General features: G+C 56.0%; 1 protein-coding gene across 9 annotated transcripts in view; it reads left to right on the plus strand.

Annotated features, from left to right (window-relative positions):
• MEF2D (myocyte enhancer factor 2D) overlaps window positions 1–27,926 on the plus strand; it is an 84,590-nt gene that overhangs the window by 45,635 nt on the left and 11,029 nt on the right. For 5 of the 9 annotated variants that reach the window (XM_069878762.1, XM_069878764.1, XM_069878767.1 and 2 more), the window contains 6 exons: window positions 694–1,003; window positions 7,497–7,700; window positions 13,499–13,636; window positions 17,764–17,974; window positions 22,315–22,371; window positions 27,146–27,336. In XM_069878762.1, coding sequence (XP_069734863.1) covers window positions 950–1,003; window positions 7,497–7,700; window positions 13,499–13,636; window positions 17,764–17,974; window positions 22,315–22,371; window positions 27,146–27,336 — 855 coding nt within the window. In that variant the 5' untranslated portion in view covers window positions 694–949. Of the gene's footprint in view, window positions 1–693; window positions 1,004–7,496; window positions 7,701–13,498; window positions 13,637–13,768; window positions 13,904–17,763; window positions 17,975–22,314; window positions 22,372–27,145; window positions 27,337–27,926 lie in introns of all 9 variants that reach the window. The other 4 variants (XM_069878766.1, XM_069878770.1, XM_069878769.1 and 1 more) reach the window with 1 other exon arrangement.

The following is a 27,926-nucleotide window of genomic DNA, read 5'->3' on the forward strand; positions in this document are numbered from 1 at the left end:
TTTGCAATCCTCTTCTCAGGCCCTGCCCTTGGGGCTGTGGATCGCTCCCTCGTGGCTTCACGGTGCTGGGGATGCCAAGTGGAGGAAGCAAAAATCCTTCATTTTCCTTTTGGCTCTTCCTGTATCACCGACCTTTCTGGGATGCTCTGGTGGCAGCCTGAGGAGCGATGCTGTGGGGCCAGTGATGCTCTAGGATGGACAATACTGTGGGTCCAGTGATGCTCTGGGATGGATGATGCTGTGGGTCTAACGATGCTGTGGGTCCAGTGATGCTCTGGGATGGTCGATGCTGTGGGTCTAACGATGCTGTGGGTCCGGTGGTGCTAGTTTGGGTTGGAAGGGACCTTAAAGATCATCCAGTGCCACCCCTGCCATGGGCAGGGACACCTCCCACTGCATCAGGGGCTCCAAGCCCCATCCAACCTGGCCTTGAACCCCTCCAGGGATGGGGCAGCCACCCCTGCTCTGGGCAACCTGGGCCAGGACCTCCCAATCCTCACAGCAAAGTATTTTTCCCCAAGATCTCATCTCAATCTCCCCTCTTGCAGCTCAAAACCGTTCCTCCTCATCCTCTCCCTGCCCTCCCTGATCCAGAGCCCATCCCTCCCCGGCTTTCCTGGAGCCTGTGCTGATGCAGGATCCTGGATGGACTTTGGGGACCAACATCTCACTCATGTCTCTCTCCTCCCACAGGTTTTTGAGCAGCCGCTGACGGCTCAGCCCGGTGGACACGGCGCCGCAGGAGGATACCATGAACTGAGCACGGAGCAACGCAAACCTCTTTTTTTTTTTTTATTTTCCTTTTTTTTTTTTGCATTTTTTTCATCCAAAACCAAAAAAAACCCAACCCCCCTTCCACGCTCTTTAATGCAAGCGTTTTAAAACGGGGTTGCCTGTCCCCTCCCTTCATCTGAAGTCGTCCCGGGCGCGGTGAGGATTTCCCGAGAAGATGGGGAGAAAAAAGATCCAGATCCAACGGATCACGGACGAGCGCAATCGGCAGGTCGGTGCTTTCCCTTCTCCGCTCCCTCCCAGCAGGTATTTTTCCAGGTTCTCCTTCAAAACGAGCCATTTCCATCCAATTTAGGGCTGGTTTTACCCTTCTCCGAAAAGAAGGAGACGGATAAAACTCAGCGATGGGGCTGGATTGAGGTGGAGCCGCCGCCGCCCCCACCCAGACGTTGCTCCTCGTCTTGGAGCTCCTTGTGCCGTTTCCATCTAAGCGCTTTTCCAGAAGAAAGTGTCTTCTCTGCTTGATTCCTCCCCCCTTTCTTTTTTTTTCTGTCTTGCAGAAAACATATTTCAGTTGACATTTTCCATGAGGTTTTTCCAATCAAAAACAGCCACAACAAGGATCCATTTGTCAGAATGCAAACAACTCAAATTAGTCCTTTTTTTTTTTTGCGATTGATATTGTACATGGATCCAGGGTTTTTTTTTAACTTGGGTTCTGTTGAAGCCAAACCCCAGACACGCACGGGGGTTCGAGTGGGTAGAAATCGCAGAGGACAAAAGGAAAAACCCATTTTTTGTCCTGACTTGTGTTTTCCTTGAGCGGCAGCGCGTTGCCAAGCCAGGTTCTCTCCGTGATGAAGCCATGGATTAATTTCCCCTGGGATGCTGGGTGACAGCAGCTGAACATGAGCCAGCAGTGGCCAAGAAGGCCACCAGCGTCCTGGCTTGATCAGCCATGGGGTGACCAGCAGGAGCAGGGATGGGATTGTCCTCCTGGACTTAGCGCTGAGGAGGCTTCACCGTGAATCTTGGGTTCGGTTTTGGGTCCCTCACTCCAAGAAAGACCTTGAGGGGCTGGAGCGCATCTGGAGGAGAGAATGGAGCTGGGAAGGGGCTGGAGAACAGGGGTTGTGGAGCAGCTGAGGGACCTGGGGGTGCTTAGCCTGGAGAAGAAGAGGCTGAGGGGAGACCTCATCGCTCTCTGCAGCTCCTGGAATGGAGGTTGGAGCCAGGTGGGTGCTGGGCTCTTCTCCCAAGGAACAAGTGATGGGATGAGAGTGAACGGCTTCAAGTTTAGGGGAGGTTTAGATTGGATATGGGGAAAAATGTCTTTCCTTTCAGAGTGATGAAGCCTTGGTTGAGGCTGCCCAGGGCAGTTGAGGGGTCTCCATCTCTGGAGGGGTTCAAAACACGTGTAGATGTGGCAATTTGGAACATGGATTGGTCGGCATGGTGGGGTTGGGCTGGTGGTTGCCCTGGATGAGCTGAGAGGGCTTTTCCAACCTTAATGACTTTGTGACGCTCTTGATTCTTGCGGTCCTTGAGTTTGGCTCAGCACATCCTCTGCCTTTGCTGCAGCCACCGCTGCAGTGTTGCTTGCAATGCTTCATTTCTACCTCTTTTGTTCCATAAACCAAGGAAAAAAAAGGCTGCGTGTGTATTCCTAGCGCTTAAAAAGTGGGAAAGAACAGAATTGGATGAACTGGTTTATGGCTTCGCGGCAAAACGATCGAAAAATGCAGGTTTTCCTTATTACGGCTTTATCTGGGGGGTGGGGTGGGCATCAAATGGGGTTTGATGATGCTCGTGGCACTGGTTTTTGCCCTCGTTAGCGAGAAATGGGGCGTTAGGGGTTGTTAAAGAAGCTGGAGTGAATTTTATGGGGCGGTTGCACAGGGGGCAGCGGGATTTGCAGCTCTGGGAGCCCCATTAGGAGTTCAAATGAACGGAAAATATTTGATCATGCTGGAGGTTGATGGCGCAGCCGAGCCCTGTTTTATGAGCCTTCAGGAAAGGAAAGAGGAGTTTGGCTGCCAAAGGAAGGAGCCAAGGAGGTGGGAGGTGGTTGTTTTGGGCTGCTCCTTGGTGCAGGGCTTGGCCGAGGGGGGCTGGAGGTCGAATCGTAGAATCATGAAGGTTGGAAAAGACCTCTAGGATCATCCAGTCCCACCGTGCTGACCAAACCATGGCCCAAAGTGCCACGGTCACACGGTTTTTGAGCTCCTCCAGGATGGAGACTCCACCGAAGCCCTGGGCAGCCTCAACCAGGGCTTCATCACTCTTCCCGTAAAGACGTTGTTCCCTGTATCCAATCGAAACCTCCCCCAGCACAACTTGAGACCATTTCCCCTCATCCCATCCCTTGTTTCTTGGGAGATGAGACCAGCAGCCACCTCGCTACGACCTCTTTTCAAGATGCAGACCCTTGCCAAGGTCTTTGCAAGGTGGGATTTAGCAGTGGGAGTTGCTCCACGTGCCGTGGTTTTATCACAGCTCAGATGTTGGATGTTGTCCCCCAAGAGACATCAGTTTTCCCGTTGGATTTAGCCATGGGAATTGCTCCGTACAGCTTGGTGCCGTGGTTTTAGCCCATCTCAGATATTAGATGTTGCTCCCAAAGCTCCTGGGTCTGGAAGACCTTGATTTTCCAGCCCTGTCCACGCTGGTTCTTCCAAAACCCATAATGGGAGCATCGCTCCCTATCCGGGGTTTTCCATTGCACGTGTAGCTTTGCTTCCCTGAAAACCCAGCCGGGCGTAGCTGCAGCCATTTAATTAGCTTTGCAATCAATTCTTTTCATTCCCTTTCTCTGGGAAACAAGGACGCGCCAAGAAGAGAGGAAGTTCTGTGGTGAGTGGTTACTCCAAGCGATGGAGCATCTTCTCCATCCACTGCAGCAAGAGCTGCATCTCTCACCTCTGTAAAGGAGGGGGTGACCCTCCTGCTTTGCACGACGTGCGTGCGATGCTGGAATCCAGTCCCCGGGCTTGGAATCTTGCTTTATCTCCTTCCCCTTCCCTTCTTCTCCTGGAGATGAGAGCTGAGAAGCTTTCTGGCTGGAAAGCTGCCTGGAGGAGAAGGACCTGGGGGGGTTGGTTGAACAGGAGCCAGCAGGGGCCCAGGGGGCCAAGAAGGCCAAGGGCATCTTGGCTTGGATCAGACACGGCGTGGCCAGCAGGGCCAGGGAGGTTCTTCTCCCTCTGGCCTCGGCCCTGGGGAGACCGCTCCTCGAATCCTGGGGTCAGTGCTGGGCCCCTCCCCACAAGAAGGATGTTGGGGCTCTGGAGCGAGTCCAGAGAAGAGCAACGAAGCTGGGGAGGGGGCTGGAGAAGAAGAGGAGCGGCTGAGAGAGCTGGGGGGGTTTAGCCTGGAGAAGAGGAGGCTGAGGGGAGACCTCATTGCTCTCTGCAACTCCCTGAGAGGAGGTTGTGGAGAGGAGGGAGCTGGGCTCTTCTGCCAAGGGCCAGGGGACAGGACGAGAGGGAATGGCCTCAAGCTCCACCAGGGGAGGGTCAGGCTGGACAGCAGGAAAAAGTTTTTCATGGAAAGGGTCACTGGTCCCTGGCAGAGGCTGCCCAGAGAGGGGGTTGAGTCCCCTTCCCTGGAGGGGTTGAAGGGCGGGGTGGACGAGGTGCTGAGGGACATGGGTTAGTGATTGATGGGAATGGTTGGACTCAATCCGATGGGTCTCTTCCGACCCGGTGATTCTGATTCTCTGAAGCTCTTCCCAGGCGCCTCGTGCCCAACCTACAGCACTGGAGAGTCCAGCCCTGCTCACACTCAGCTCCCTCCCTCCCATGAGGAGAGCAGCGTTACAGCAGAAGCCAAACCCAGGGGAGGGGAACAAGTAAGAGTCACTAATGTCATTAGAGGAATTACTGGAGAGGATTTGCCATAACAGATCAGACCATCAGCCCTTCAGGGCCGGCCTGCTGACTCCGGCAACGGCCAATATGGTTTGCATCAGGGGAAAGGCAAAAATCCCCTGCTAGTGTGGGGCAGTAATTCCTTCCTGACCCCTTTGGTGATCGGCTTACGCCCTGAAGCATGAGATTTGATTACCCTCTTAGACTTAGAAGGTTAATTCTTCCAGATGAGACTCATGTGTGGCAGTGCGAGAAGGTTTGGGGTTTCTGTCCTGGGTCACGAGTAGATGTGCAAGATGATGTTAGCTGATGCTTTTGTGGGATGGGGACAGTGAAATGGTGAGTCTTTGCAGCCAAGACAGAGGGCTGGAGCATCTCCCAGATGGGGACAGGCTGAGAGAGTTGGGGTTGTTCAGCCTGGAGAAGAGAAGGCTCCATGGAGACCTTAGAGCAGCTTCCAGTGCTGAAAGGGGCACCCTGGAGGTGTCCAAGGCCAGGTTGGATGGGGCTTGGAGCCCCTGATGCAGCGGGAGGTGTCCCTGCCCATGGCAGGGGTGGAACTGGATGGGCTTTGAGGTCCCTTCAACTCAAACCATTCCATGGGAACATCTCCTTGTCCACAGAGGTTTGGTGCATTGGGTTCTTGGTTGATTTGAGGCAGGTAACCCCGTGCTCTCCTTCCTTGCTCAAGGGCATCACCCAGATCGCGTTTCCAGTCGTCGTGGCCAAGAGCTGCCCTCTTGCTCGCTCGCCTTGGCCTCACCTCGTTGCCTCCGATCTTGGTGGCCAAATGGGCTCGTGGTGCCTGGCAGATGGTTCTTGGCGCGGTGTTTCCGGCACTGGCAGCTGCGCAGCCAACCGCCCTCGGCTCTTCCCTCTGGCTTGGGGGAGATGCCACGTGTTTCCCTCTCGGGGCTGCTTGAAGCGTGAGTCACCACGCTGGGGCCGTCTCGGTGGGGGACAACAAGGCTGCGGCGGAGCTGCTGGTCTCTAGCGAGGGTGTGAGACCAGAAACGCTGCTGGGGAGCCCAAGGTTGGGTTTAGTGCCTGTCCCGCAGGAGCAAAACCTCAGCTGGGTCCCACCTGGAGTCACCCGGACGGCAACGGCTCCGGCGTGGCGCTGCTGTCTTGGTCTCCATCCTTGGAGCAGCCAGGATTTTAGGTGGCCAAGAGGTCCGAGATGCCCCCGGAGAGGGAGGATTGCTGCTGACACCGGCGCTGGCCCTCAAATAATTCAATTTACGGTGGAGCCGGGGCTGATGCCGCAACGGGAGCGGCGCAAGCGGGTGCACGTGGCGGGGAGCCTGCACTTTCCAAGGGTTGAGGTGATTAGAGGCCAATCTCGTTACTGCTTAATCATCTCTGGGAGATGGCGAGGAGGGGCTCCCCACGCCCTGCGTGCTCTGCTCTGCCCTCCCGGTGCACCGAAGGATGGGGATCCACCTCGAGGGGGGCTCGGCGCTGGGGTCTCGTCACCACCAGTGCGGATGGAGAAGCTCCAGGGTTCTTTGGATTTTAAGGCCACTAACTTGAGTTGAGTGAAGGCACCAGCCTTGTTCGCTCTCCTCCCTCCGCGCTGCAAATTAAAGCTGTTCAGCTGCAAAATTGATGCTGTCGCGGAGGCCCAAAGTGGGGTCAAGCTCTTCTGTGCACGCGTGCGGTGAGAGAGCAGCTCATGGCACCCAAGGGCATCTCAGCTCATCTCCAGCCCTTCTCCAGGCTGCTCCTTGGTTCCCAATTGATGCTTAAAGCAAAGTGGTGACCTCGCTGCCTTCTCTGTTCTCATTTCTCTTTTTATTTGCTAAGAGAGCGTTGGCCAAACATCGTGCTGCTCGTTGCAAGTCGATGAGGGACCTTCAGTGACCTTCAGGATGGAGACGCCCCAAACCCAGCTCCTCCATCTCTGGAGGGGTTAAAAAACCATGTGGTCGTGGCTCTTCAGGACAGGGTTTAGTGGGGACGGTGAGGACTGGATGAGCTTAGAGAACTTTTCCAACCTTAATGATTCCATGATTCCCTCCCCACCAGCTGGGTCCTGTTAGAAGCATCGTGGCAAGAGCTGAGCGTGGGCTGGGAAGCGCAGCTCAACGTCTGCCCGGCATCTGGAGCGGCTTTTGGAGCCCGCGCCCAGCTCCATCCTCATCCAGCTGCCCAGGGAGGGGGTTGAGTCCCCTTCCCTGGAGGGGTTTAAGGGCCGGGTGGACGAGGTGCTGAGGGACATGGGTTAGTGATGGGAATGGTTGGACTCGATGATCCAGTGGGTCTCTCCGTACCTGGTGATTCTATGATCTAGTCCAACCATCCCTGTCTGCTCCTGAACCATCTCTGAGCACCTCATCTACCCGTCTTTTAAACCCCACCAGGGATGGGGACTCCACCACCTCCCTGGGCAGCCTCGGCCAGGGCCTGAGAACCCTTGCAGTGAAGAATTTTTTCTTGATGTCTAAACTGAACCTCCCCTGTCACAGTTTGAGGCCGTTCCCTCTCATCCTATCACCTGTCACTTGGGAGGAGAGACCAACACCCACCTCGCTACAACCTCCTTCCAGGCAGTTGGAGGCAGCGATGAAGTCTCTCAGCCTCCTCTTCTCCAGGCTAAACACCCCCAAGGCCCTCAGCCGCCTCTCATAAGGCTTGTTCTCCAGCCCCTTCCCAGCTCCATCTGCTTTTCCAGACACGTTCCAGTCCCTCAAGATCTTTCTTGGAGTGAGGGACCCAGAACTGAACCCAAGGTTTGAGGTGCAGCCTCACCAGTGCCGACTACAGGCAGAGAGGTTCCCTCCGTCCTCCCCTTTCTTTTGTTTTCCCTCTGGTGCTCATCCCGTTGTCTCTAGGAGATCTCAAGTCCATGGTGGGGTAGGCATGGCGTCTGACCGCAGCTTCCCTTGCTTTCAGGTGACCTTCACCAAGCGCAAGTTCGGCTTGATGAAGAAAGCCTACGAGCTGAGCGTCCTGTGCGACTGCGAGATCGCCCTCATCATCTTCAACCACTCCAACAAGCTGTTCCAGTACGCCAGCACCGACATGGACAAGGTGCTCCTCAAGTACACCGAGTACAACGAGCCCCACGAGAGCCGGACCAACGCGGACATCATCGAGGTGAGGCCACCGTCATCTTCCTCGTGTTGCTGTTTTGATGGAGCCAGGGTTAGATCTGGTACCACAGCTGGATACAGGAGGTTGGTGTAGGATGGAGATGGAGCCCAGCAGATCTCCAACACTTGCTGGTTTTGGATATTTTTGGTCCAGCCTACAAAAATACTCAGGTTCAGGTGGTAGAGTTTGAAGCTGTCTTGAGTTATGTGTTGATCTCTTGCTGCTGAGGTGCTTTGTGGACTTCCCTGTGGTCCAGGGATGGTTTTGGAGGCATCTCCTGGGGTTGCTTTACTGGGGGGCCTCGTCCCAGCTGGTGGTGTTGCCCCTCTCTGTTGTTTCAGACACGCACAGTGCGGTTGTAGGAGGGCCCCGTGGCTGAATTGGAGTAATTCTGGTTGGGAGGGACCTTTGGGTGTCCTGTTTGAAGCCTGAGCAACCTTGTGGGTGAGTGGGGTTCCTCAAACTTTGGCTGCTGTGTTTTATGGGTCTCCAAGGATGACGAGTCCAGCCTGATGGCACCACCAAGGGCATCATGTCCACAGCTTGCTGAGGCTGAACTCTTCCAGCCACCAGCAGAAGATGCTTGGCCACTATTTGCTATCGATGACCCCGCGTTGGTCCTCCCCACCGCCTTGTCCTCATCCCTGGGTGCTTGAGTGTCTTTTTTGGAAGGTTTGGACTTGAGGTTTTTGTCTTGTTTACCCCGTTCCCACTGATCATAGAATGATGGAATGGGTTGGGTTGGAAGGGACCTCAAAGCCCATCCAGTCCCACCCCTGCCATGGGCAGGGACACCTCCCACTGCGTCAGGGGCTCCAAGATCCATCCAACCTGGCCTTGAACCCCTCCAGGGATGGGGCAACCTCAGCTCCCCACCCTCACAGCAGAACATTCCTCCCCAAGATCTCATCTCAGTCTCCCCTCTTGCAGCTCAAAAACGTTGCTCTTCATCCCATCCCTGCCCTCCCTGATCCAGAGCCCCTCCCCAGCTTTCCTGCAGCCCCTTTCAGCACTGGAAGCTGCTCTAAGTTCTCCTTGGAGCCTTCTCTTCTCCAAGCTGAACATCCCCAACTCTCCCAGCTTGTCCTCCTTCTCCAGGCAGAGAAGTGGGTTGAGCCATGGCCAAGCCCTCACCAGGCTTTGGAGACCCTTCTGCCAGCCCGTGGTTGCGTCCAGGCCTTAGAAAAGGTTCAAAAATGTCCTTTTTGGTCCATCCGCTGTGAAAAAAAATGGCTCCTCGCCGTGCCAGGCAGTGCAGCCTCTCCGGGATGCTCAGACTGCGGCGCTCGCAGCCTCTCAACAGATTTGTCTTGGCCTAAAAATACCGTAAACATTTTGGGCAGCGTTCGCTGTTCCCTTATGGTCCAAGAAGCAAACACTCCCAAAGCCGACGAGTTCCACGCAGTCCTTGGCACCCAACGAAATCCTCTGTTTGCACCACATGAAGAGCTGGATCCGCGTCCAAAGCCGAGGAGAGGAACATCGGGAGCGGAAGGAGAGTGGTGGATGGCAAGAAAGAGAGTCCCAACGTGCCAGGCTCGGAATGTCTCGCCGGCAAAGCTGCCTCGGAGAGAAACCTGCGGGGGCGCAGGCAGGATTTGAGGGCGCTCGAGCATCTCTCCCCATCCCCATCCTCATCTTGGAGCTGCTTTAAGCTTCGTCCTGCTTTCTCTCCCAAATCCGCCCCTCCAGGAGACAATTCCAGCTCCCCGTGCCGATTTCCATCTCACCCCATGTCCAGGTCAGGTCCCACCAGCCCAACTTGGTCCTCACTGTGTCCAGCCCCCGGTTTATCCCACGTTTCTTAGTGTTTCGCAGTTGAACTTGACCCTTCCAAGGGCATCTTTGCATCCTCAAAGCTTTTACGGAGACATCAAGGCTGTGAATTTGCTACCAAATATGATTTAAAGTGGATTTGAAGAAGCATCTGCCTTCCCTTTAACGCCTGTCGCTCCTTCCTACCAGAGATTTCCAACCTCCAATGGCTCTGGCAGCATCTCAGAAAGGTTGAGGAGCTACCAGGACCTGGGTGAATGTAGGCAGAAACCTCTTGATTTTATTTTCCTGGTGGAGGGGGAGCAAGCGGTGGCTCTGGAGACTTGGCTGAGCTGGGATCTCCTCTCCTGGCTCCGTTGGGAGGCTCCTGGGGCCAAAGGTGCTGGTACCACCAACTCGGCTGCTGGTACAACATCTAATGATGTTTTCAAACACCGGTGAACAGGAGATTCCTCTTTTTTTTTGATCCTGAGGAGCACTGGGGGCACCAATCGCGTGCTGCGTGGGAGGTTTATCCCCCTGGATGCTTAGCGAGAGGCAGAGCTCCTACGGGATGAGGTTCAAGAGGTGTCCAACACCCCAGCTGCCTTTTGGGGACCATCTCCTGGGAGGGCACCTCCATCTTCCAGCCGTTCCAGGGATCAGGAGTGGACTTCAAGCACACAACCCAGCAAAGTCCTGGCTGGTGCAAGCTTTTAAGTCGGAGAAAATCTCCTTTAATGCGAAGAGGGGGGTTTCCTTAATCAGGCGGGGGCCAGCTGAGGCCCCCAGACAGGCACGCTGGGTGCCACGTGCGCCGGGGCTGGGATCGCGCCGGCTTTGCCTCTCGCTGTCGCTTCTCGTTTCCTTGCAGCCCAGCTGACGTGCCAGTTTCTGAGAAGGGACTTGGATGAGAGCGGAGCGAGCCCGGCACGGGGATGCTCCACAGCCACTTAAAGTCACGCAGCCATTTCTTGCTTTTCCGTGGTTGAATATCTCAGTGTTTCTCCTTCCTGGGGTTGTTAGAGAAATAATAGGGGAAAAGTAGGAGAAGTCTGGCTGGAAAGCTGCCTGGAGGAGAAGGACCTGGGGGGGTTGGTGGAACAGGAGCCAGCAGGGGCCCAGGGGGCCAAGAGGGCCAAGGGCATCTTGGCTTGGATCAGACCCGGCGTGGCCAGCAGGGCCAGGGAGGTTCTTCTCCCTCTGGCCTCGGCCCTGGGGAGACCGCTCCTCGAATCCTGGGGTCAGTTGTGGGCCCTCCCCACAAGAAGGATGTTGAGGCTCTGGAGCGAGTGCAGAGAAGAGCAACGGAGCTGGGGAGGGGGCTGGAGAAGAAGAGGAGCGGCTGAGAGAGCTGGGGGGGTTTAGCCTGGAGAAGAGGAGGCTGAGGGGAGACCTCATTGCTCTCTGCAACTCCCTGAGAGGAGGTTGTGGAGAGGAGGGAGCTGGGCTCTTCTCCCAAGGGCCAGGGGACAGGACGAGAGGGAATGGCCTCAAGCTCCACCAGGGGAGCCTCAGGCTGGACATCAGGAAGAAATATTTCCCAGAAAGGGTGATTGGGCAGTGTCCGAGGCTGCCCAGGGAGGGGGTTGAGTCCCCTTCCCTGGAGGAGTTTAAGGGCCGGGTGGATGAGGTGCTGGTAGCAGGAACTGGTGACACCAACCAGGGCTTCAGATGCCACCAAGCTCAAGGACACAAGCCAGATCTTTTGCTGGTGGAGCTGGATGTGGATGAGGACTTTCCCCTCTGGATTAAATCTGAGGAAGGAGCGTGAAAACGATGGCCGGGAAGGATTTTAATTGAAAATATTGGATGGAAAACAGGCTGGGGGGTGAGGTTGGTGCTTCTTGCTTGACCTTCGCCACCCAACGCGAGTGTCCACCAAGCAAGACCTGCAGGAACAGGTGCCAAACCGATTCCAGTGGTGTTTCCAGCCCTTCTGAAGACGTCGCTGGTTTTTATCGGCTCCAGCCAAAATTCCTGTACAAGCTTCGTGTTTCCCGGAGCTCGCAGGTAGATGAGGAACCACTCCAGGATCCATTTTGGCCTCAAAATAGAGATACTCATGACTATTTAGAAGGAGGAGAATTGTGAAGGCTCTATTTTTTTTCCCCCTGCTGCATTTGGCAGGAAAAGAGACCAAGAATTCCAGGAAATTCTGTAGCTTTGACTTCTGAAAAAAAAAATTAATTGGCAAGTGGTGGTTCCATAATAACGCCTAATTGCCTTTGTATTTTGAAAATAGAGTGATTAAATGCGTAAGGCAATCTGCAAACTGGCTGCTGAGCCGCGGAGAGGAGCTTTGGGGTTTTACTACGCCCCAACGAGCGATTGCCAGGCTCCTGTTAACGAAGGAGGAGATGAATTTGAATGTGGCCCTGAAGAGGATGGATTGGGAGCAGCCCTGAGGAGAAGGACATGGGGTGATGGAGGGTGAGGAGCTCAAGATGAGCTCCCAGCCCAGAAACCAACCGTGTCCTCGGCTGCATCCAGGGCTGTGGGACCGGCAGGGCGAGGATTCTGCTCCTCTGCTCTGGGGAGACCCACCTGGCGCCCTGGGTCCAGTTCTGGAGTCCTCGGCACGGGGAGGACGTGGAGCTGTTGGAGCGAGGCCAGAGGAGGCCACGGAGATGATCCAAGGGCTGGAGAACCTCCTGTACAAGGAAAGGCTGGGAGTTGAGGTTGTTCAGCCTGGAGAAGAGAAGGCTCCAGGGAGAACTTAGAGCAGCTTCCAGTATGGAAAGGGGCTCCAGGAAAGCTGAGGAGAAGCTCTTGATGAGGAAAGGCAGGGAGAGAATGATCAGGAGCGGTTTTGAGCTGCAAGAGGGGAGATTGAGATGAGATCTTGTGGAGAAATGTTTTGCTGTGAGGGTGGGGAGGCCCTGGCCCAGGTTGCCCAGAGCAGTGGTGGCTGCCCCATCCCTGGAGGGGTTCAAGGCCAGGTTGGATGGGGCTTGGAGCCCCTGATGCAGTGGGAGGTGTCCCTGCCCATGGCAAGGGTGGGACTGGATGGGCTTTGAGGTCCTTTCCAACCCAAACCATTCTATGATTCCATGTCCCACCATCACCTCTCTCCAGCAGCTCCTGGGACTTTTGCTGCTGGTCTTGGCGTGGGGTTGGTGTCCAGGCTGTGTCACTGTCTCGTGTCACCCCCATCTCGTGTCCCTGTGCCCTCTCACGCGATGCTCTTGCTCTGGTGCAACCTTTGTGTGTGGTAAACGCCACCCACTTCCTTGGTTTTGCTGCAGGCAAGCGCTTTTTGCTTATTATTTTGGTTTTTCTTTCCCTATTTGTATCATTCTCCCTATTTTTAGCAGGAGAGCAGCTATCATTAAGGTTTATTTCCCCTCTTGTCGTTGTAGTAATTGTAGGTGATGAATGCGGCTGAGCTGGTACGGGGCCAAGTTCAGCTCTGGTGTAAACAGACCTTTTGAAAGCAACGGAGTTTCTCTCCATCCATCCATCCATCCATCCATCCATCCATCCATCCCAACATTGCGATTTCTTAATTAGAGACACGTTGGTGTTGAAGCCTGAGGGCTGGATTCTAACTCTTATAGAATCATGGAATTGGGAAGGTTGGAAAAGTCCTCTCAGCTCATCCAGTCCGACCATCAGCCCAACCCCACCGTGGTGACCAAACCGGTTCCCACAGAGCCACATCTACACGTGGTTTGAACCCCTCCAGGGATGGAGACTCCCCTACTGCCCTGGGCAGCCTGAACGTAAAGACATTTTTCTCCTTATCCACTCTAAACCTCCCCTGGAGCAACTTGAGGCCATCTCTTTCCATCCCATCCCTCGTTCCTTGGGAGAAGAGACCAACACCCACCTCATCCCAACCTCCTTTCAAGCAGTTGTAGGCAGCTGAGGGGTAATTTAACCTCACCGATTCCAACGATGTCTTGAGGTGAAGGTTTTAATTTGCGCGACTCCTCTTCTTCGTGGTCCTGGGATGTCTTGGGGGGCACCTACACGCTTCAGGCAGCCGCCTGTCTTCCCCATCCCCACTCCAAGATCTCAAACTGTCCCGATTGTGTTTTCAGACGTTAAGAAAGAAAGGTTTTAATGGCTGTGACAGCCCGGAGCCCGACGGCGATGACTCGATAGACCAGAGCCCCTTGATGGAGGATAAATATCGTAAAGGCAGCGAGGATCTGGATATCCTGTTCAAGCGCTACGGTGTAAGTACCTGCCCCTCGGCTGGAAAACCTTCATTATATCTTCTTTTTTTGTTTTTCCTTCTGTTCGATTTCCCTCCGACCTCGTCCCCTCATCCCTACCCCTTGTCCGCCCCCTACCCCGAAACGTAACAGGCGCTGAACAAGAAGCACAGGGAATGCGAGAGCCCGGAAGGGGATGAAGTGTTTGCGTTGACCCCGCAGACGGAAGAGAAATATAAAAAGATTGATGAGGAGTTTGATAAAATGATGCAGAGTTACCGGCTCGCAGTGAGTAGCTGGTGGTCTGCAGCCCCCCACCCCCGGCCCTTTGCCCCTCGCCGGATGCCTCCAGGTGATGGGGAAAGGGTTGGATTTTGCATGGCTTTGCTTCCGAGCCCTGTTGTGCCTTGGGAGCCGATGCGCGCAGCCCCGAATGCACCTGGCCTTGAGGATCCCTCTGATTTCCCACCCAAAGCAGCAGGAACAACCCTTGGGAGCACCATCCTCATCAGCTCCAACGTTCCCGAGCAGGAGGATATTGCTCTTCTCCCCTCCTTAGCTGCAAAAACTGGATTAGGAGCTCTTTTTTTGCCCTTATACCCCGCAAAACTTGAGGGTCCCTCCTGTTTCCCACTCAGAGATTCAAGAGCAACCCTTGGGAGCACCATCCCCATCAGCTCCGACGTTCCTAAGCAGGAGGATATTGCTGATCTCCCCTTATTCACTGCAAAAACTGAAGCAGGGACCTCTTTTTCCCTTCCAGCCCTGAGGATCCTTCTTATTTCCCACCCAAAGCAGCAGGAACAACCCTTGGGGGCACCATCCCCATCAGCTCCAACGTTCCTGAGCAGGAGGATATTGCTGATCTCCCTTTATTCACTGCAAATATTGGATTAGGAGCTCTTTTTTTTTCACTTATACCCCAAAACTTGAGGGTCCCTCCTGTTTCCCACCCAGAGAAGCAAGAGCAACCCTTGGGAGCACCATCCCCATCAGCTCCAGCATTTCTGAGCAGGAGGATATTGCTCCTCTCCCCTCCTTTACTGCAAAAACTGGATTAGAGGCACCTTTTTGCCCCTTTCTCCCACCGAAAATGGTTTTAGACCCCAGCATTGATGTGAGCTGGCGGCGGGTACCAGCCCCTCACGTTTCTGAGAGGCTCAGCCTGGGGGTTTTTGACTATTCTGCATTAATTCCCCCCAAATCCACGGAGCCCTCGGGGCAGCTGGTGGCCGTGGCAGAAATCCAGGGAGGTTTTAGCCTGTGATCCCGGTAGCCGTCACCGGGGTGGCATCAGGACAGCGCTGCAAGGGATTTGTGTCAGGAGACGGGGACGAGGAGGAAGGGGGGGACACGTTTCAAATTAGTTGTTAGTTCAAGGGAGCAGAGACTATTGATGCAGGCAAGGCTGCTTCGGAGGGATTAGCCCCGAGTCGCTGCAGCCTTAATTAATGCTGCCAGGAGCAGAAAGGAAGCTCATTTCCCAGGGCTGGATGCAGCATTGCAAAAAAATGACACGCTCCCCAAAAAATAATCTGCCTTTCTGTGCTTTGCAAGCACCCCCCTTCCCCGAGAAGTTCAAATTTTCATAGACTCGTGGAATCAGTAGGCTGGAAGAGACCCACCGGATCATTGAGTCCAACCGTTATTTTGGTTCTTTTCATGTGAAAACCCACAGATCTTGGATTTTGCTGACTTGGTGCTCTCAAGGACCACCCCCCCAAAAAAAATATCTGCATCTCCATCCCTTGCAGCTCCGGGTTTGGTTGCTCCAAGCCCTCGGAGAGCTGGGGGTTTAAGCAAAATGGGGTGTGGGTGATGAAAGTTGGTTGTGGCTCTGCTTGTGATGGAGCAGCCAGTGCAGGATTAGCTCCCGTGAGGCTCATCCGCGTCCCCCCAGAGTTTCCTCCTTGGTTTTTTGGTGCCAGGCTGGTTTCCACCCCACCGGGACTCGTGTGGGGTGGGGATAGAGCCTTGGTTGGATGGACACCCCTCCTGGTGCTTGGTGTTAGCTCTGCCACCGCTGCAAAATAGGTTAAAAAGCCAGTAGAGCTTTATCTGTGCTGCGAAACCACCTCAGAAAGGAGGGATTCTTAGCATCTGTGTCTTTCTGCTGCAAAGGGAGAGCTCCAAAAGCCAGCAGAGCTTTGTTTGTGCTGCAAAACCACCTCAGAAAGGAGGGATTCTTAGCATCCGTGGCTTTTTGCTGCGAAGGGAGAGCTCCAAGCAGGCTCCCATCACTGGAGAAGGCATCCAGGTGTGCCCTCAAGGGACAATCCATGCCCTCAAGGGACAATCCATGCCCTATAGGGACAATCCGTGCCCTAAAGTCATTTTCCCTGGTGGCATTCAGGTGCTGGGCGCTTGGTAGTCGGGACGTAGCATTGAGCTTCCCACTAAATGTCCCCGTGCAGCAAGGGCCTGAGCGATGCAGGTTGAAGAAGATGCTTTTCCTTTTTTTTAACCAGCTGGGTTGGTTTGGTGTGTGACGAGAACTAACCAGATCGAGCAGCCGGGGCAGCTTAACAAGAGCCTTGTTTGCTAAAGAGAAGCCTGGATGTGGCTTCTGCGTTTGGCGTTTCTAATTGCTTTTAATGGAAACAGAAATCGTTGAGGTTTGGCTGGTGGTGTGTGCATCTTCTCCCCCCGCAATGGATTTTGGAGTGATGTGCGAGCCGCTTAGTTGTATCCTGGGATGCAGGGATGGGGTTGGAGACCTGGAACCACTTTTTTTGGGGGGTTCATCTCGCTGGGCAGCATCAGCCTGATGCTCGTTTAAAGGTGCAATTGGATCGATCCGGATTAAACGGGAAACTCCTGGCGTAGCGACCTCCTGTTTCAGCTTTTCTGCGCGGGGGTTAGCTTTTCCCCTTCCCTTTCCCAGGAATGTGCACGCACGCAGCCGCCTTTGCAGGGATTTATTACCCAACGCGGCTTCGGTGTCTGTGCAAAACCTGAAAATCCTTTGGTGTGTGTCCCCACACCTCCCGGTTTTGCAGCCGTGTGGAATAAACTCCCGGGGCTGAGCAGAGGGAAGGGCTCAGCCTGAGAATTTGGCTCCAGAGGTCTGGGAGATGGCGAGCTGGGTCCCTCGGGAGGGCGAGTTGGCAGCTCGGGGAGTAGCGCAGGCTCCGAGCCGGCGTCCTTGGAGCTTGGCTGCAGCCCTGGGATTGTGCTGAAGGGCGAGGTGCCCTTGAGAGGCTGCTGGGGAGGGTTGCCAGGCGAGGGTGAGCCCCGTCCCACTCCTTCCTCCTCTCTAGCCTAAAGGAAAAGCTTCCAGCCCCAAGGAAAAGCTTCCAGCCCCGAGGAAAAGCATCCAGCCCCAAGGAAAAGCTTCCAGCCCCAAGGAAAAGCATCCAGCCCCCAGATTTGCCCCCCGCTGCAATGTGAGGGATGCTCGATGCAGCTTGCGAGGTCCAGATCCAACCCCACACGGGTCTCTGCCTCTCCGGCCCCGACCAAATTAAAGTGGGACTTTAGCAAAGCTTCTGCTAAAGCCCCTAAGCAGGTGCCTGCTCCTGTTAACGAAGAGCAAATCAGTGACATAAGACAGACGGGTAGGATAATCGCCGCGAGTCGGGCTCCAGCGGGGACGCGGGTAGGTGAAGCTGCTCCTCGACCTGCAGCCAAGGATAAGGGCGTTAGGGATGTTTCTGCTTCCCTGGGGTCAGCTCCTCGTCCTTCCTGCCAGCTCCAGGATGGAGATTGGTGTTAGCTGTTAGCGTGGAGCAAACCGAGCCTCTCGCAGATGCTCTGAACCAGCAGCAACACCAGCCTGAACTGGTGATCTGGTGCTGGCTCTCTGGGAGGGCTTTTCCCATCCCAGCGGATGAGGAACAGCCTCGTAAACTCACCGTGGGCTCCCAAAAACACTGAGGTTCACTAAATCTGAGCTGAAAATGAGACCAAAGCAACCGGTTGCAAAGCTTTGATGCGTCCACATGGACAGATGATGCTCTTCTCAGTCTTCCCTGGGGTGGTCTGGGTGGGTGCACGCAGAGCAGCAGTGACGTGGGGGTTTGGGGGACCCCGTTTTCAGCAGTGGAGGGTGTTGCTGCTGCTGGGACGCAGATTCAGGTCCATAAAGCGAGGAAGAACTTGAGCCAAGCTCCTCGCCTGCTCCTCTTTACCTCCTGCTTTCTCTTCAGTCCGCAGTGCCCGCTCCGAACTTTGCCATGCCCGTGACGGTGCCGGTGAGCAACCAAAACACGCTGCAGTTCAGCAACCCGGGCAGCTCGCTGGTGACCCAGTCCCTGGTGACCTCCTCGCTGACGGACCCGCGGCTCCTCTCGCCGCAGCAGCCGGCGCTGCAGAGAAACACCGTGTCCCCGGGGCTGCCGCAGAGGCCGGCCAGCGCAGGTGAGCGATGCTGCGAGCCTCGGCGTCCCACGTCAGCGAATCACAGCATGGTTTGGGTCAGAAGGGATCTCAAAGCCCATCCAGGCCCACCCCTGCCATGGGCAGGGACACCTCCCACGGCATCAGGGGCTCCAAGCCCCATCCAGCCTGGCCTTGAACCCCTCCAGGGATGGGGCAGCCACCCCTGCTCTGGGCAACCTGGGCCAGGGCCTCCCCACCCTCACAGCAGAACATTTCTCCCCAAGATCCCATCTCAATCTCCCCTTTTTCAGCTCAAAACCATTCCCCTTGTCCTCTCCCTGCGCTCCCTCATCCAGAGCCCCTCCCCAGCTTTCCTGGAGCCCCTTTCAGCGCTGGAAGCTGCTCTAAGGTCTCCCTGGAGCCTTCTCTTCTCCAGGCTGAACCACCCCAATTCTCACACCCTGTCCTCGTACAGGAGGTTGGATCATCTTTGTGATTGTCCTCCCTGTGCGTGAGGCACCAAGCATGGGGCATCCCGGAGGCTGGAGACACCCCAGCACCCTCCGTCCTCTGCGTGGGGACAGGCCTTGTCCCTGCATCCACGGCAGCAGCAACCTGGAAGGATGGTTGCCCAGGGGTGCTTGTTCTTTCCTGCCAGAGGTTGATACCCCCAGTTTGTGCCTTGGTCTCCATCTAGGGGTGACCCCACCACCCCCAAATACATTCATAGAATCGTAGAATCACCAGGTTGGAAAAGACCCACCGGATCATCGAGTCCAACCATTCCCATCAATCACTAACCCATGTCCCTCAGCACCTCGTCCACCCGGCCCTTAAACCCCTCCAGGGAAGGGGACTCAACCCCCTCCCTGGGCAGCCTCGGACACTGCCCAATGACCCTTTCCAAGAAATATTTTGTCCTGATGTCCAGCCTGACCCTCCCCGGTGGAGCTTGAGGCCATTCCCTCTCGTCCTGTCCCCTGGCCCTTGGGAGAAGAGCCCAGCTCCCTCCTCTCCACAACCTCCTCTCAGGGAGTTGCAGAAGGAAGGTCCCAAGGTCTTTTTAAGAGCTGAAACCTTGCAGGGATGTGTGGCGAGGTTGGGCAGCACAAGGAGATGAGTCACCCGGCGCCGTTCCCAGGCTCGGGGGTGGCTGCCGGCGTCCCGCTTGCTGGTGGCACTCGGGTGACACGGGACTGCTGCCTAAAAAGGGATTTTTTTTTCGGAGTCGGGCTCTGCCGGTTGCAGTTGGTCGCCGAGCGATTACTCACGCGGATCTGCTGACAGATCGGAGGGAGCAGTCGCTTCCAGCGGGGACCGGCGATGGGTGGCGGAGGGCAGGTTAGGAGAGAGGAGCTCGGCACCCGTGTCCCCCGCGATGGAAGGAGGCAGGGGGGACAGCGACAGTGGGTGACAGCAGCCTGGCTCTCCTGCAGTGGGATCATAAATAAGAATAGCATGCAGAAAGCCCCTGCCTGCTATTTCGGTTCTCACAGATGGTCTAAAATGTTCAGGCTGCGAATGACAAAGGCGGAGACTGCCCAGACAGAGAAGGATGGAGTCGTGGTTTGGTTTCATAGAATCACCAGGTTGGAAAAGGCCCATTGGATCATCGAGTCCAACCATTCCCATCAATCACTAACCCATGTCCCTCAGCACCTCGGCCACCCGGCCCTTAAACCCCTCCAGGGAAGGGGACTCAACCCCCTCCCTGGGCAGCCTCGGACACTGCCCAGTGACCCTTTCCAGGAAATATTTTTTTCCTGCTGTCCATCCTGACCCTGCCCTGGTGGAGCTTGAGGCCATTCCCTCTCGTCCTGTCCCCTGTCCCTTGGGAGAAGAGCCCAGCTCCCTCCTCTCCACAACCTCCTCTCAGGGAGTTGCAGAGAGCAATGAGGTCTCCCCACAGCCTCCTCTTCTCCAGGCTAAACCCCCCCAGCTCTCTCTTTGGTGAGACCTCTGAGAGCTTCTCATCCACAAGATCCCAAGTGCAACCCCAAGTATAGAATCATGGACTGGTTTGGACTGGAAGGGCCCTCAAAGCCCATCCAGTCTCACCACGGCCATGGGCAGGGACACCTCCTGCTGGATCAGGGGCTCCAAGCCCCATCCAACCTGGCCTTGAACCCCTCCAGGGATGGGGCAGCCACCACTTCTCCTGGAAGCCCTCAGCAGCAGGAGTCTTTCTGCTCTAAGACTGATCCCAAAGAGCAACATCTCACTCCAGGCTGGGCAGCAGGACCCTCCTCGGGCACGAGCAGCCCTCGCTCTCACGGCAGGGATCTTCCCTGCCCTCTCACAGGCCCCTTGGCTGAAAAAAGAGGCTTCCTTGTAATGTAGAATCCATTGGAGGCTCAGCCATTTCCATCTCGCTGGTTGTTTGAGGGGGGATAATTTTGTGGTTGGGAGCGCCGAGGTGTTCCAAGTCCGGCCATCTGTGTCTCATTCACTCACTCCTTGGGACACTGAAGAAATCCTGTTTAGAGGAGCCAGGCCCTTGCATGTTAGAAAAGATTTAATTTTTTTGTCCTTAAATCTTTCCTTGAGCTGAGAGCAGAGCTCTGCGGCGTTGGTGCCAAAGCAAATGAGCAGTAGAGCTTTGGGTTGATAGAGCGTTGGGTTGGTATCTCAGTGCTGGTTGATGCCTTCTGCTCGGGGATGGCATCAAGAAGGGGTTTCCAAGGATGAGTTTGGGGTTGGCATCACTCAGCCACTCTAGTAACGTGCAAGTGGGGTCCCTGCTCCAGGATATTGGAGGCTTCAGGATATCTGGCTTTGCCCTTGAAAGGAGGATTGAAAGGAGGAGCACCTTGAAAGGTGCTACGTTTTTTTTTGTGATAGCACGTCATAGAATTGCTTGGTTGGAAAAGACCTTGGAGATCGAGTCCAGCTGTAGCCATCCACTACGTTGTGCTGATGGGATTGGGAGCAGCCCTGAGGAGAAGGACTTGGGGTGCTGGGGGATGAGAAGCTCTATGTGGCCAGCAGGGAGGGAGGGGATTCTGCCCCTCTGCTCCGCTCTGGTGAGACCCAACCTGGAGTCTTGTGTTCAGTTCTGGAGCCCTCAGCACAGGGGAGACATGGAGCTGTTGGAGCGAGGCCAGAGGAGGCCACGGAGATGATTTGAAGGCTGGAGAACCTCCTGTGTGAGGCCAGGCTGGGAGAGTTGGGGTTGTTCAGCCTGGAGGAGGCTCCGGCGAGACCTTAGAGCAGCTTCTAGTGCTGAAAGCTGAGGAGGGATTCTGGATCAGGGAGTGCAGGGAGAGGACAAGGGGGGATGGTTTTGAGCTGCAAGAGGGGAGATTGAGATGAGATCTTAAGGAGAAATGTTCTTCTGTGAGGGCGGGGAGGCCCTGGCCCAGGTTGCCCAGAGCAGAGGTGGCTGCCCCATCCCTGGAGGGGTTCAAGGCCAGGTTGGATGGGGCTTGGAGCCCCTGATGCCGTGGGAGGTGTCCCTGCCCAGGGCAGGAGTGGGACCGGGTGAGTTTAAGGTCCCTTCCAACCCAAACCATCCCATGATTCTCTGATTTTGAGGGTCACCTTGCCCTTTTTTCAAGCTGGAAGGTGGTTTTGGGACCTTTGCCATCCCTGATCGTGTTCCCATGTTGAGCGCAATGAGCAGCTCAGCCCTCCAGCACTTCTCCCACACTTAGGAGTTTGCTGCAAGCCCAAACCCAAGTGTTGGAGACTAGAAAAAAGAGAATTTTGTCTCAGGCTTCCCCTGTGTGCGGTGAGAAGCGGTTAGAGGTGGGGTTTAGGATGGAGGCTCCTCGTTCCCCTGCCCAGGGCTCTGGGGTGACTGTGGTCACAGCTCCAGAGCAAATTCGCTGTGAATGGGCGCCTTGAAGTCACTAACGAGGCAGAAAGCAAGAAAATCTTCTTGCTTCGAGGCCAAACGTTTGCTTTAGTGGGGATAAAACCACCTTGGGGATGGTTTTTCCCAGCACAGAGGGGAGCAGCGGCGTTTTCCAAGCGTTAGGACCGTGGGAGGTGGAGTTGTAGCATCCTGGGGCTGGTTTGTGTTCAGTGGGAACCTCCCAGGGGGAGATAATGTGTCATATCTCACTGCTGGGGAGCACCCTGACCCCCCAAACTGGGCTTGGAATGAAAGAACCGTGGTGTTCTCCAAGCTGCCTCCTTTGGAACAGGTTCCTAGGTTGCTCCTGGCTCCTGCTCACAGGAAACGGAGCTGCCTGGATAACATTTCCCGACCTGAGCACCAGGAACGCTGCTCATTTTGCAGCGTTTTTCCTCCCCGGGGAGGCAAACATCACTCCTTTTCCTCTGCCTTCCTCCCTCGTGCTCCTCTTCTCCCTCTCTCCTGCTGAAAAGAAGGATGCTCACCTTATTCCTGACCCCTTCTTTCTGATTATTTTCAGGAGCGATGCTCGGCGGAGACCTAAACAACACGAACGGCGCCTGCCCGAGCCCCGTGGGTAAGTGAGAAACCCAATTCCTATCAGTGAGTGGGGCAGGATCCGCGCCCTTGGCTCCGTTTGTGGCTCCCTGCCTCAGTTTCCCCCCCGTAACAGGATTTGGCTTTGCTGGTCAGTGAAATCGGTCGATGGAGTAGGGCTAGGGAAGATTTTGCTGCTGCTTGGCAGCACATGGAGCTCCAAACCAGTGTCTTTACTGGGAGCTGCTGGTTCCAGTGGAGACCCCAGCGGCTGAGGCAGGAGCAGGGCACGTGTCCTGGGTCCCAGCGTCTCCCCTGGTTCTCTGGGAGAGTTGCAAATCAAGGGGTCAGCCGAGATAATTGAGAGATGGAATTTGGGAGGCTCTGGGTATCAAATCCCAGCAGCTGGGCTTCGGGAACCCCACGCCGCGACCAGTTCCTCCCCTGACCTCGGCTGAGTCACTGAACACCTGATTCCTGCTCGCGCTCGGGCCCTAGAAAGGGCTCTTACTGCAAGGAAAAAAAAACAACAAACTCATTAAGGCCCCTTCCCACTGCAAGAACCTCAGCGCTAACGAGGCTCAGACCTTGTGGCTTAGCTCCCCAGCTGTAAAACGTGCTAAGAATACCTCCTTCCCCCTCCGCCGTCTGCAGGGTGAGGTCTTCGGGCTGGCGCTTGCGTAGGCACAACCCAAACGCCGATGATGGTTCCCAGACCCTGTTGGGATGCAGCTGCGGCTCACGAACCCGCCGCTGCGGTCCGAGGCTTCGAAGCTCCAGACCAGGAGAAGTCTGGCTGGAAAGCTGCCTGGAGGAGAAGGACCTGGGGGGGTTGGTTGAACAGGAGCCAGCAGGGGTCCAGGGGGCCAAGAAGGCCAAGGGCATCTTGGCTTGGATCAGAGCCGGCGTGGCCAGCAGGGCCAGGGAGGTTCTTCTCCCTCTGGCCTCGGCCCTGGGGAGACCGCTCCTCGAATCCTGGGGTCAGTGCTGGGCCCCTCCCCACAAGAAGGATGTTGAGGCTCTGGAGCGAGTGCAGAGAAGAGCAACGAAGCTGGGGAGGGGGCTGGAGAAGAAGAGGAGCGGCTGAGAGAGCTGGGGGGGTTTAGCCTGGAGAAGAGGAGGCTGAGGGGAGACCTCATTGCTCTCTGCAACTCCCTGAGAGGAGGTTGTGGAGAGGAGGGAGCTGGACTCGATGATCCGGTGGGTCTTTTCTAACCTGGTCACTGTATGATTCTATGAAAGCCAAGGAGTATCAGGGTGATTGAGCGCTGACAGAGGCTGCCCAGGGAGGGGGTTGAGTCCCCTTCCCTGGAGGGGTTTAAGGGCCGGGTGGCCGAGGTGCTGAGGGACATGGGTTAGTGATTGATGGGAGTGGTTGGACTCGATGATCCGGTGGGTCTCTTCCAACCTGGTGATTCTGTGATTCTATGATTCTATGAACTCGCTGTTGCCCCCATTCAAGCCGAATTAGACCCCGAGCCGCAGCAGTTGTGTGGCTTGGGCTGCTCCAGCCGTTCTGTGGCATCGCGACTGCCCCTTCTCTGCTCCTGGGAATAACCTTTTCTCAGCGCTGGGCAGCAGCGCTGCCATCGCCGGGTCGTTTCTGCCTTCCAGAGCGAACCAAACCCTAGCAGGTCGATTTGTGGGGCTGGCATCTCCTCGCGGCAGCCAGCGCTGAGTTTGGCTGCTCCTTTGCAGGCGGGGATGACGGGGGTGTCGTGCCGCAGCCCCCGGCCGCCTTCGTGGCCCCTTTTTCCCCCTGCAGCCACCCCCACGTCAGCTGTTGGGAGCAGCCGCGGAGCTTGGCAGGGCCCGTGAATGTCAGCATTGACGTCACCGGAGCATTCCCTGCGTTCCTGCCACCGCTCCAGGAAACGGGTGTGAAGAGCACAGGGACAACCCGGTTGTGACCAACCCCGGACCCCCGCTGGCCCCGGATCGCTGCCATCCCCGGGGCTCCCCGCGCCGCCTGTGGGAAGGGAGAGTGGTTCTGGCAGGGATTTTTGGATGCCTGGGACATCTCCTCCTCTTCTTCTCCTCCTCCTCCTCCTCCTTGCCATCACCTGCTGCCTCTGAGTCATCGGCCGCCGGGTGTTGCTGGCTGGATCCTGCAGCGATGCCGGCTCCGTCCCTGCATCCCGCTCTCTGTGTCCGTCAGCGTCCTTGGTGCCTCGAGGGGTGGGAAGCGACCTGCCCTCCCCTTCTGGAGCTGCCCTGGTCATCCTTGGCTTTCGTAGAATCATACAATCACCAGGTTAGAAAAGACCCACCACATCATCAAGCCCAGCTCCCTCCCCTCCACAACCTCCTCTCAGGGAGTTGCAGAGAGCAATGAGGTCTCCCCTCAGCCTCCTCTTCTCCAGGCTAAACCCCCCCAGCTCTCTCAGCCGCTCCTCTTCTTCTCCAGCCCCCTCCCCAGCTTCGTTGCTCTTCTCTGGACTCGCTCCAGAGCCTCAACCTCCTTCTTGTGGGGAGGGGCCCAGCACTGACCCCAGGATTCGAGGAGCGGTCTCCCCAGGGCCGAGGCCAGAGGGAGAAGAACCTCCCTGGCCCTGCTGGCCACGCCGGGTCTGATCCAAGCCAAGATGCCCTTGGCCTTCTTGGCCACCTGGGCCCCTGCTGGCTCCTGTTCAACCAACATCCCCAGGTCTTTCTTCTCCAGGCAGCTTTGCGAGGCCATAGGGCGCTGCCAGGTTCAAATTTGCCACCAGGGTGGTGCAAAGGCAGCCAGAAGTGCTCTGCTTTTTGGGGTTATCCTGAAATCCTAGTGGGAACAGCAGCCCTGGGGCCCCTTTCAGTGCCAGAAGCTGTGCCAAGGTCTTCTCAGAGCCTTCTCTTCTCCAGGCTGAACAACCTCAACTCTCTCAGCCTGTCTTCATCTGGGAGGTGCTCCAGCCCTCAGATCATCTTCATGGCCTCCTCTGGACCAAATACAACCCCAAATCTATCCGTCCATCCATCCATCCATCCATCCATCCATCCATCCATCCATCCATCCATCCATCCATCTCTCCATCCCTCCCTCCAGGAAAGCTGGGGAGGGGCTCTTGATCAGAGAGTGCAGAGAGAAGATGAGCAGGAACAGTTTTGAGCTGCAAGAGGGGAGATTGAGATGCGATCTTAGGGAGAAATGTTTTGCTGTGATGATTTGGAGGCCCTGGCCCAGGTTGCCCAGAGCAGGGGTGGCTGCCCCATCCCTGGAGGGGTTCAAGGCCAGGTTGGATGGGGCTTGGAGCCCCTGATCCAGTAGGAGGTGTCCCTGCCCGTGGAACTAGATGGGCTTGGAGGTCCCTTCCATCCCAAACCATTCTGTGATTCTCTAACCCCTCGCTTGGAAGAGGAACGTCTCTCATCCCCGGTGTCTTCGGTGGCTCCCGGTGTGCGCGGCCACCTCCTTTTTCCAGTTGATCCCATTTCTGACGGGTCCGGCTCTGGGAGAGGCAACGAGTGGCACTCGGCCCCCGATGAGCTCGCGGCGGCGCTGCCGCCAGTCGCCTGCTGAAATGCAGATGTAGCGCAATGCTGGATGTGATTAATAATGCAATCAGCGACCTATTTTTCCCGGTCTAACGTGCAATGAATATGAGGGCTGAATCCTGGTGATTGCTAAACGCCTTTCTATCTTTGGGGCCTATTCATGTGAAAAAAAAAAAAAAACCCTCATCAGAACAGTAATCTGATCCAATTTATTCCTTTCCTGATGTTCATCAAATCTTTTCCTTTTTCAGTTTTATTCTTCCTTTCCTTTCTTCTCTCCCCCCCTCCCTCTTTGCACATAAAAATCCTAAAGTGGGACAGCAGGAGGAGGAGGAGGACGGAACCTCAGATCTTCAAAGGGGCAGTGGGATCAGTGAACCGAGTCCTCGCTCCGCCACAGCCCCTTTGCGCGGCTCCTTTACCATAAAGGGACCTTAAAAATGAACCTAAGAGTAATTATCCCCCCCTTGCGAGGGCTCCAGGACCCTGCTGGAGCGGCAGAAAGAGGCTTTGCTGCAAAATCAAGCCTGTAAGGTTTATTGGTTGGTGGTGTAGTAACAATCGTGGGGTCTTGCAGGTTGAGGGTCTTCCCTGCCTGGTCCAGGACACGTTTCTGTGGTCTTGGAGGGGAGGATGAACCAGCTGCTGGCACTGCCCAGCTTGCCTGGGCTGCTGGTACCTGCCCTGGGGCTGCAGACGAGCCAGCCTGCAGGTTTTGGGGGGCCTGGGGGGATGCAAGGCTGGTCTCATGAGGAGATCAGCCCTGGAGCTCTGCTGCAGCCCCCATGCATGGATTTACCACTGTGCATTCATCTCCTTCTGCTGTGCAGGAGGGTTTTGGGGAGCCTGGGGGGGATGCAAGGCTGGTCTCATGGGGAGAAGCACCCGTGGAGCTCTGTTGCGGCCCCCATGCATGCTTTCACCTCTGTGCATTCATCTCTTGCTTTGCAGGAGGGTTTTGGGGAGCCTGGGGAGATGCAGGGCTGGTCTCTCAGGGAGAAGCAGCCCTGGGGTTCTCCTGCAACCTCCATGCATGGTTTCACCCCTTTGCATTCATCTCCTTCTGCTTTGCAGGAGGGTTTTGGGGAGCCTGGGGCGTTGCAGTGCTGCTCTCATGAGGAGGAGCACCTGCGGAGCTCTGTTGCAGCCCCTCTGCATGGAATTATCACTGTGCATTCACCTCCTTCTGCTGTGCAGGAGGGTTTTGGGGAAGCCTGGGGGGATGCAAGGCTGGTCTTACGGGGAGGAGCAGCCCTGGAGCTCTGCTGCAGCCCCTACGTGTGGTTTCTCCCCTGTGCATTCATCTCCTTCCTCTCTGTCACCCATTTCTCCTGCAGGGAACGGCTACGTGAGTGCCAGAGCCTCTCCGGGTCTCCTTCCCGTGTCCAACGGCAGCAGCTTGGGCAAGATCATCCCGGCCAAGTCGCCGCCGCCGCCCTCGCACAGCTCCCAGCTGGCAACCAACAGCCGCAAGCCGGATTTACGCGTCATCACCTCGCAGAGCGGCAAGGGGCTCATGCACCACTTGGTGAGTGCCCAGCAGAGCTCTGCGGCCAGAGAAACACGCAGGGTAGACTTTGAGGTGGAGAAGATGCCCTCTGGGCACCTATTTCATGCTGGAGCGATGGGAGCTGGCTGGGATCGTGTTGGCAGGGAGAGCTGAGGAGGAGAAGGCTTGGAGTCCCATTTTTCTGGATGAAAAGCCTGTGTGTGCAAACAAAACCTGGACTATGGTGTCCAGTTGTGGAATCCCAAATATAAGAAGGTTATGGATCTGTTGGAACGGGTCCTAGAGGGGGCATGAAGGTGATTGGAGCACCTCAAGCTGAGAGAGTTGGGGTTGTCCAGCCTGGAGAAGAGAAGGCTCCAGGGAGGCCTTAGAGGAGCTTCCAATACAGAAAGAGCTTTCAGGAAAGCTGGGGAGGGACTTTTTATGAGGGAATGAGGTGATAAGACGAGGGGGAATGGCTTTAAATAGGAAGAGAGAAGAATTAGATTAGCCATTAGGAAGAAATTCTTCATGATGTGGGTGGGGAGGCCCAGGTTGCCCAGAGAAGAGGTGGCTGCCCCATCCCTGGAGGTGTCCAAGGCCAGGTTGGATGGGGCTTGGAGCCCCTG

The sequence above is a fragment of the Phaenicophaeus curvirostris genome, chromosome 29, assembly GCF_032191515.1.
Source record: "Phaenicophaeus curvirostris isolate KB17595 chromosome 29, BPBGC_Pcur_1.0, whole genome shotgun sequence".
NCBI classification, from domain to species: Eukaryota; Metazoa; Chordata; class Aves; order Cuculiformes; family Cuculidae; genus Phaenicophaeus; species Phaenicophaeus curvirostris.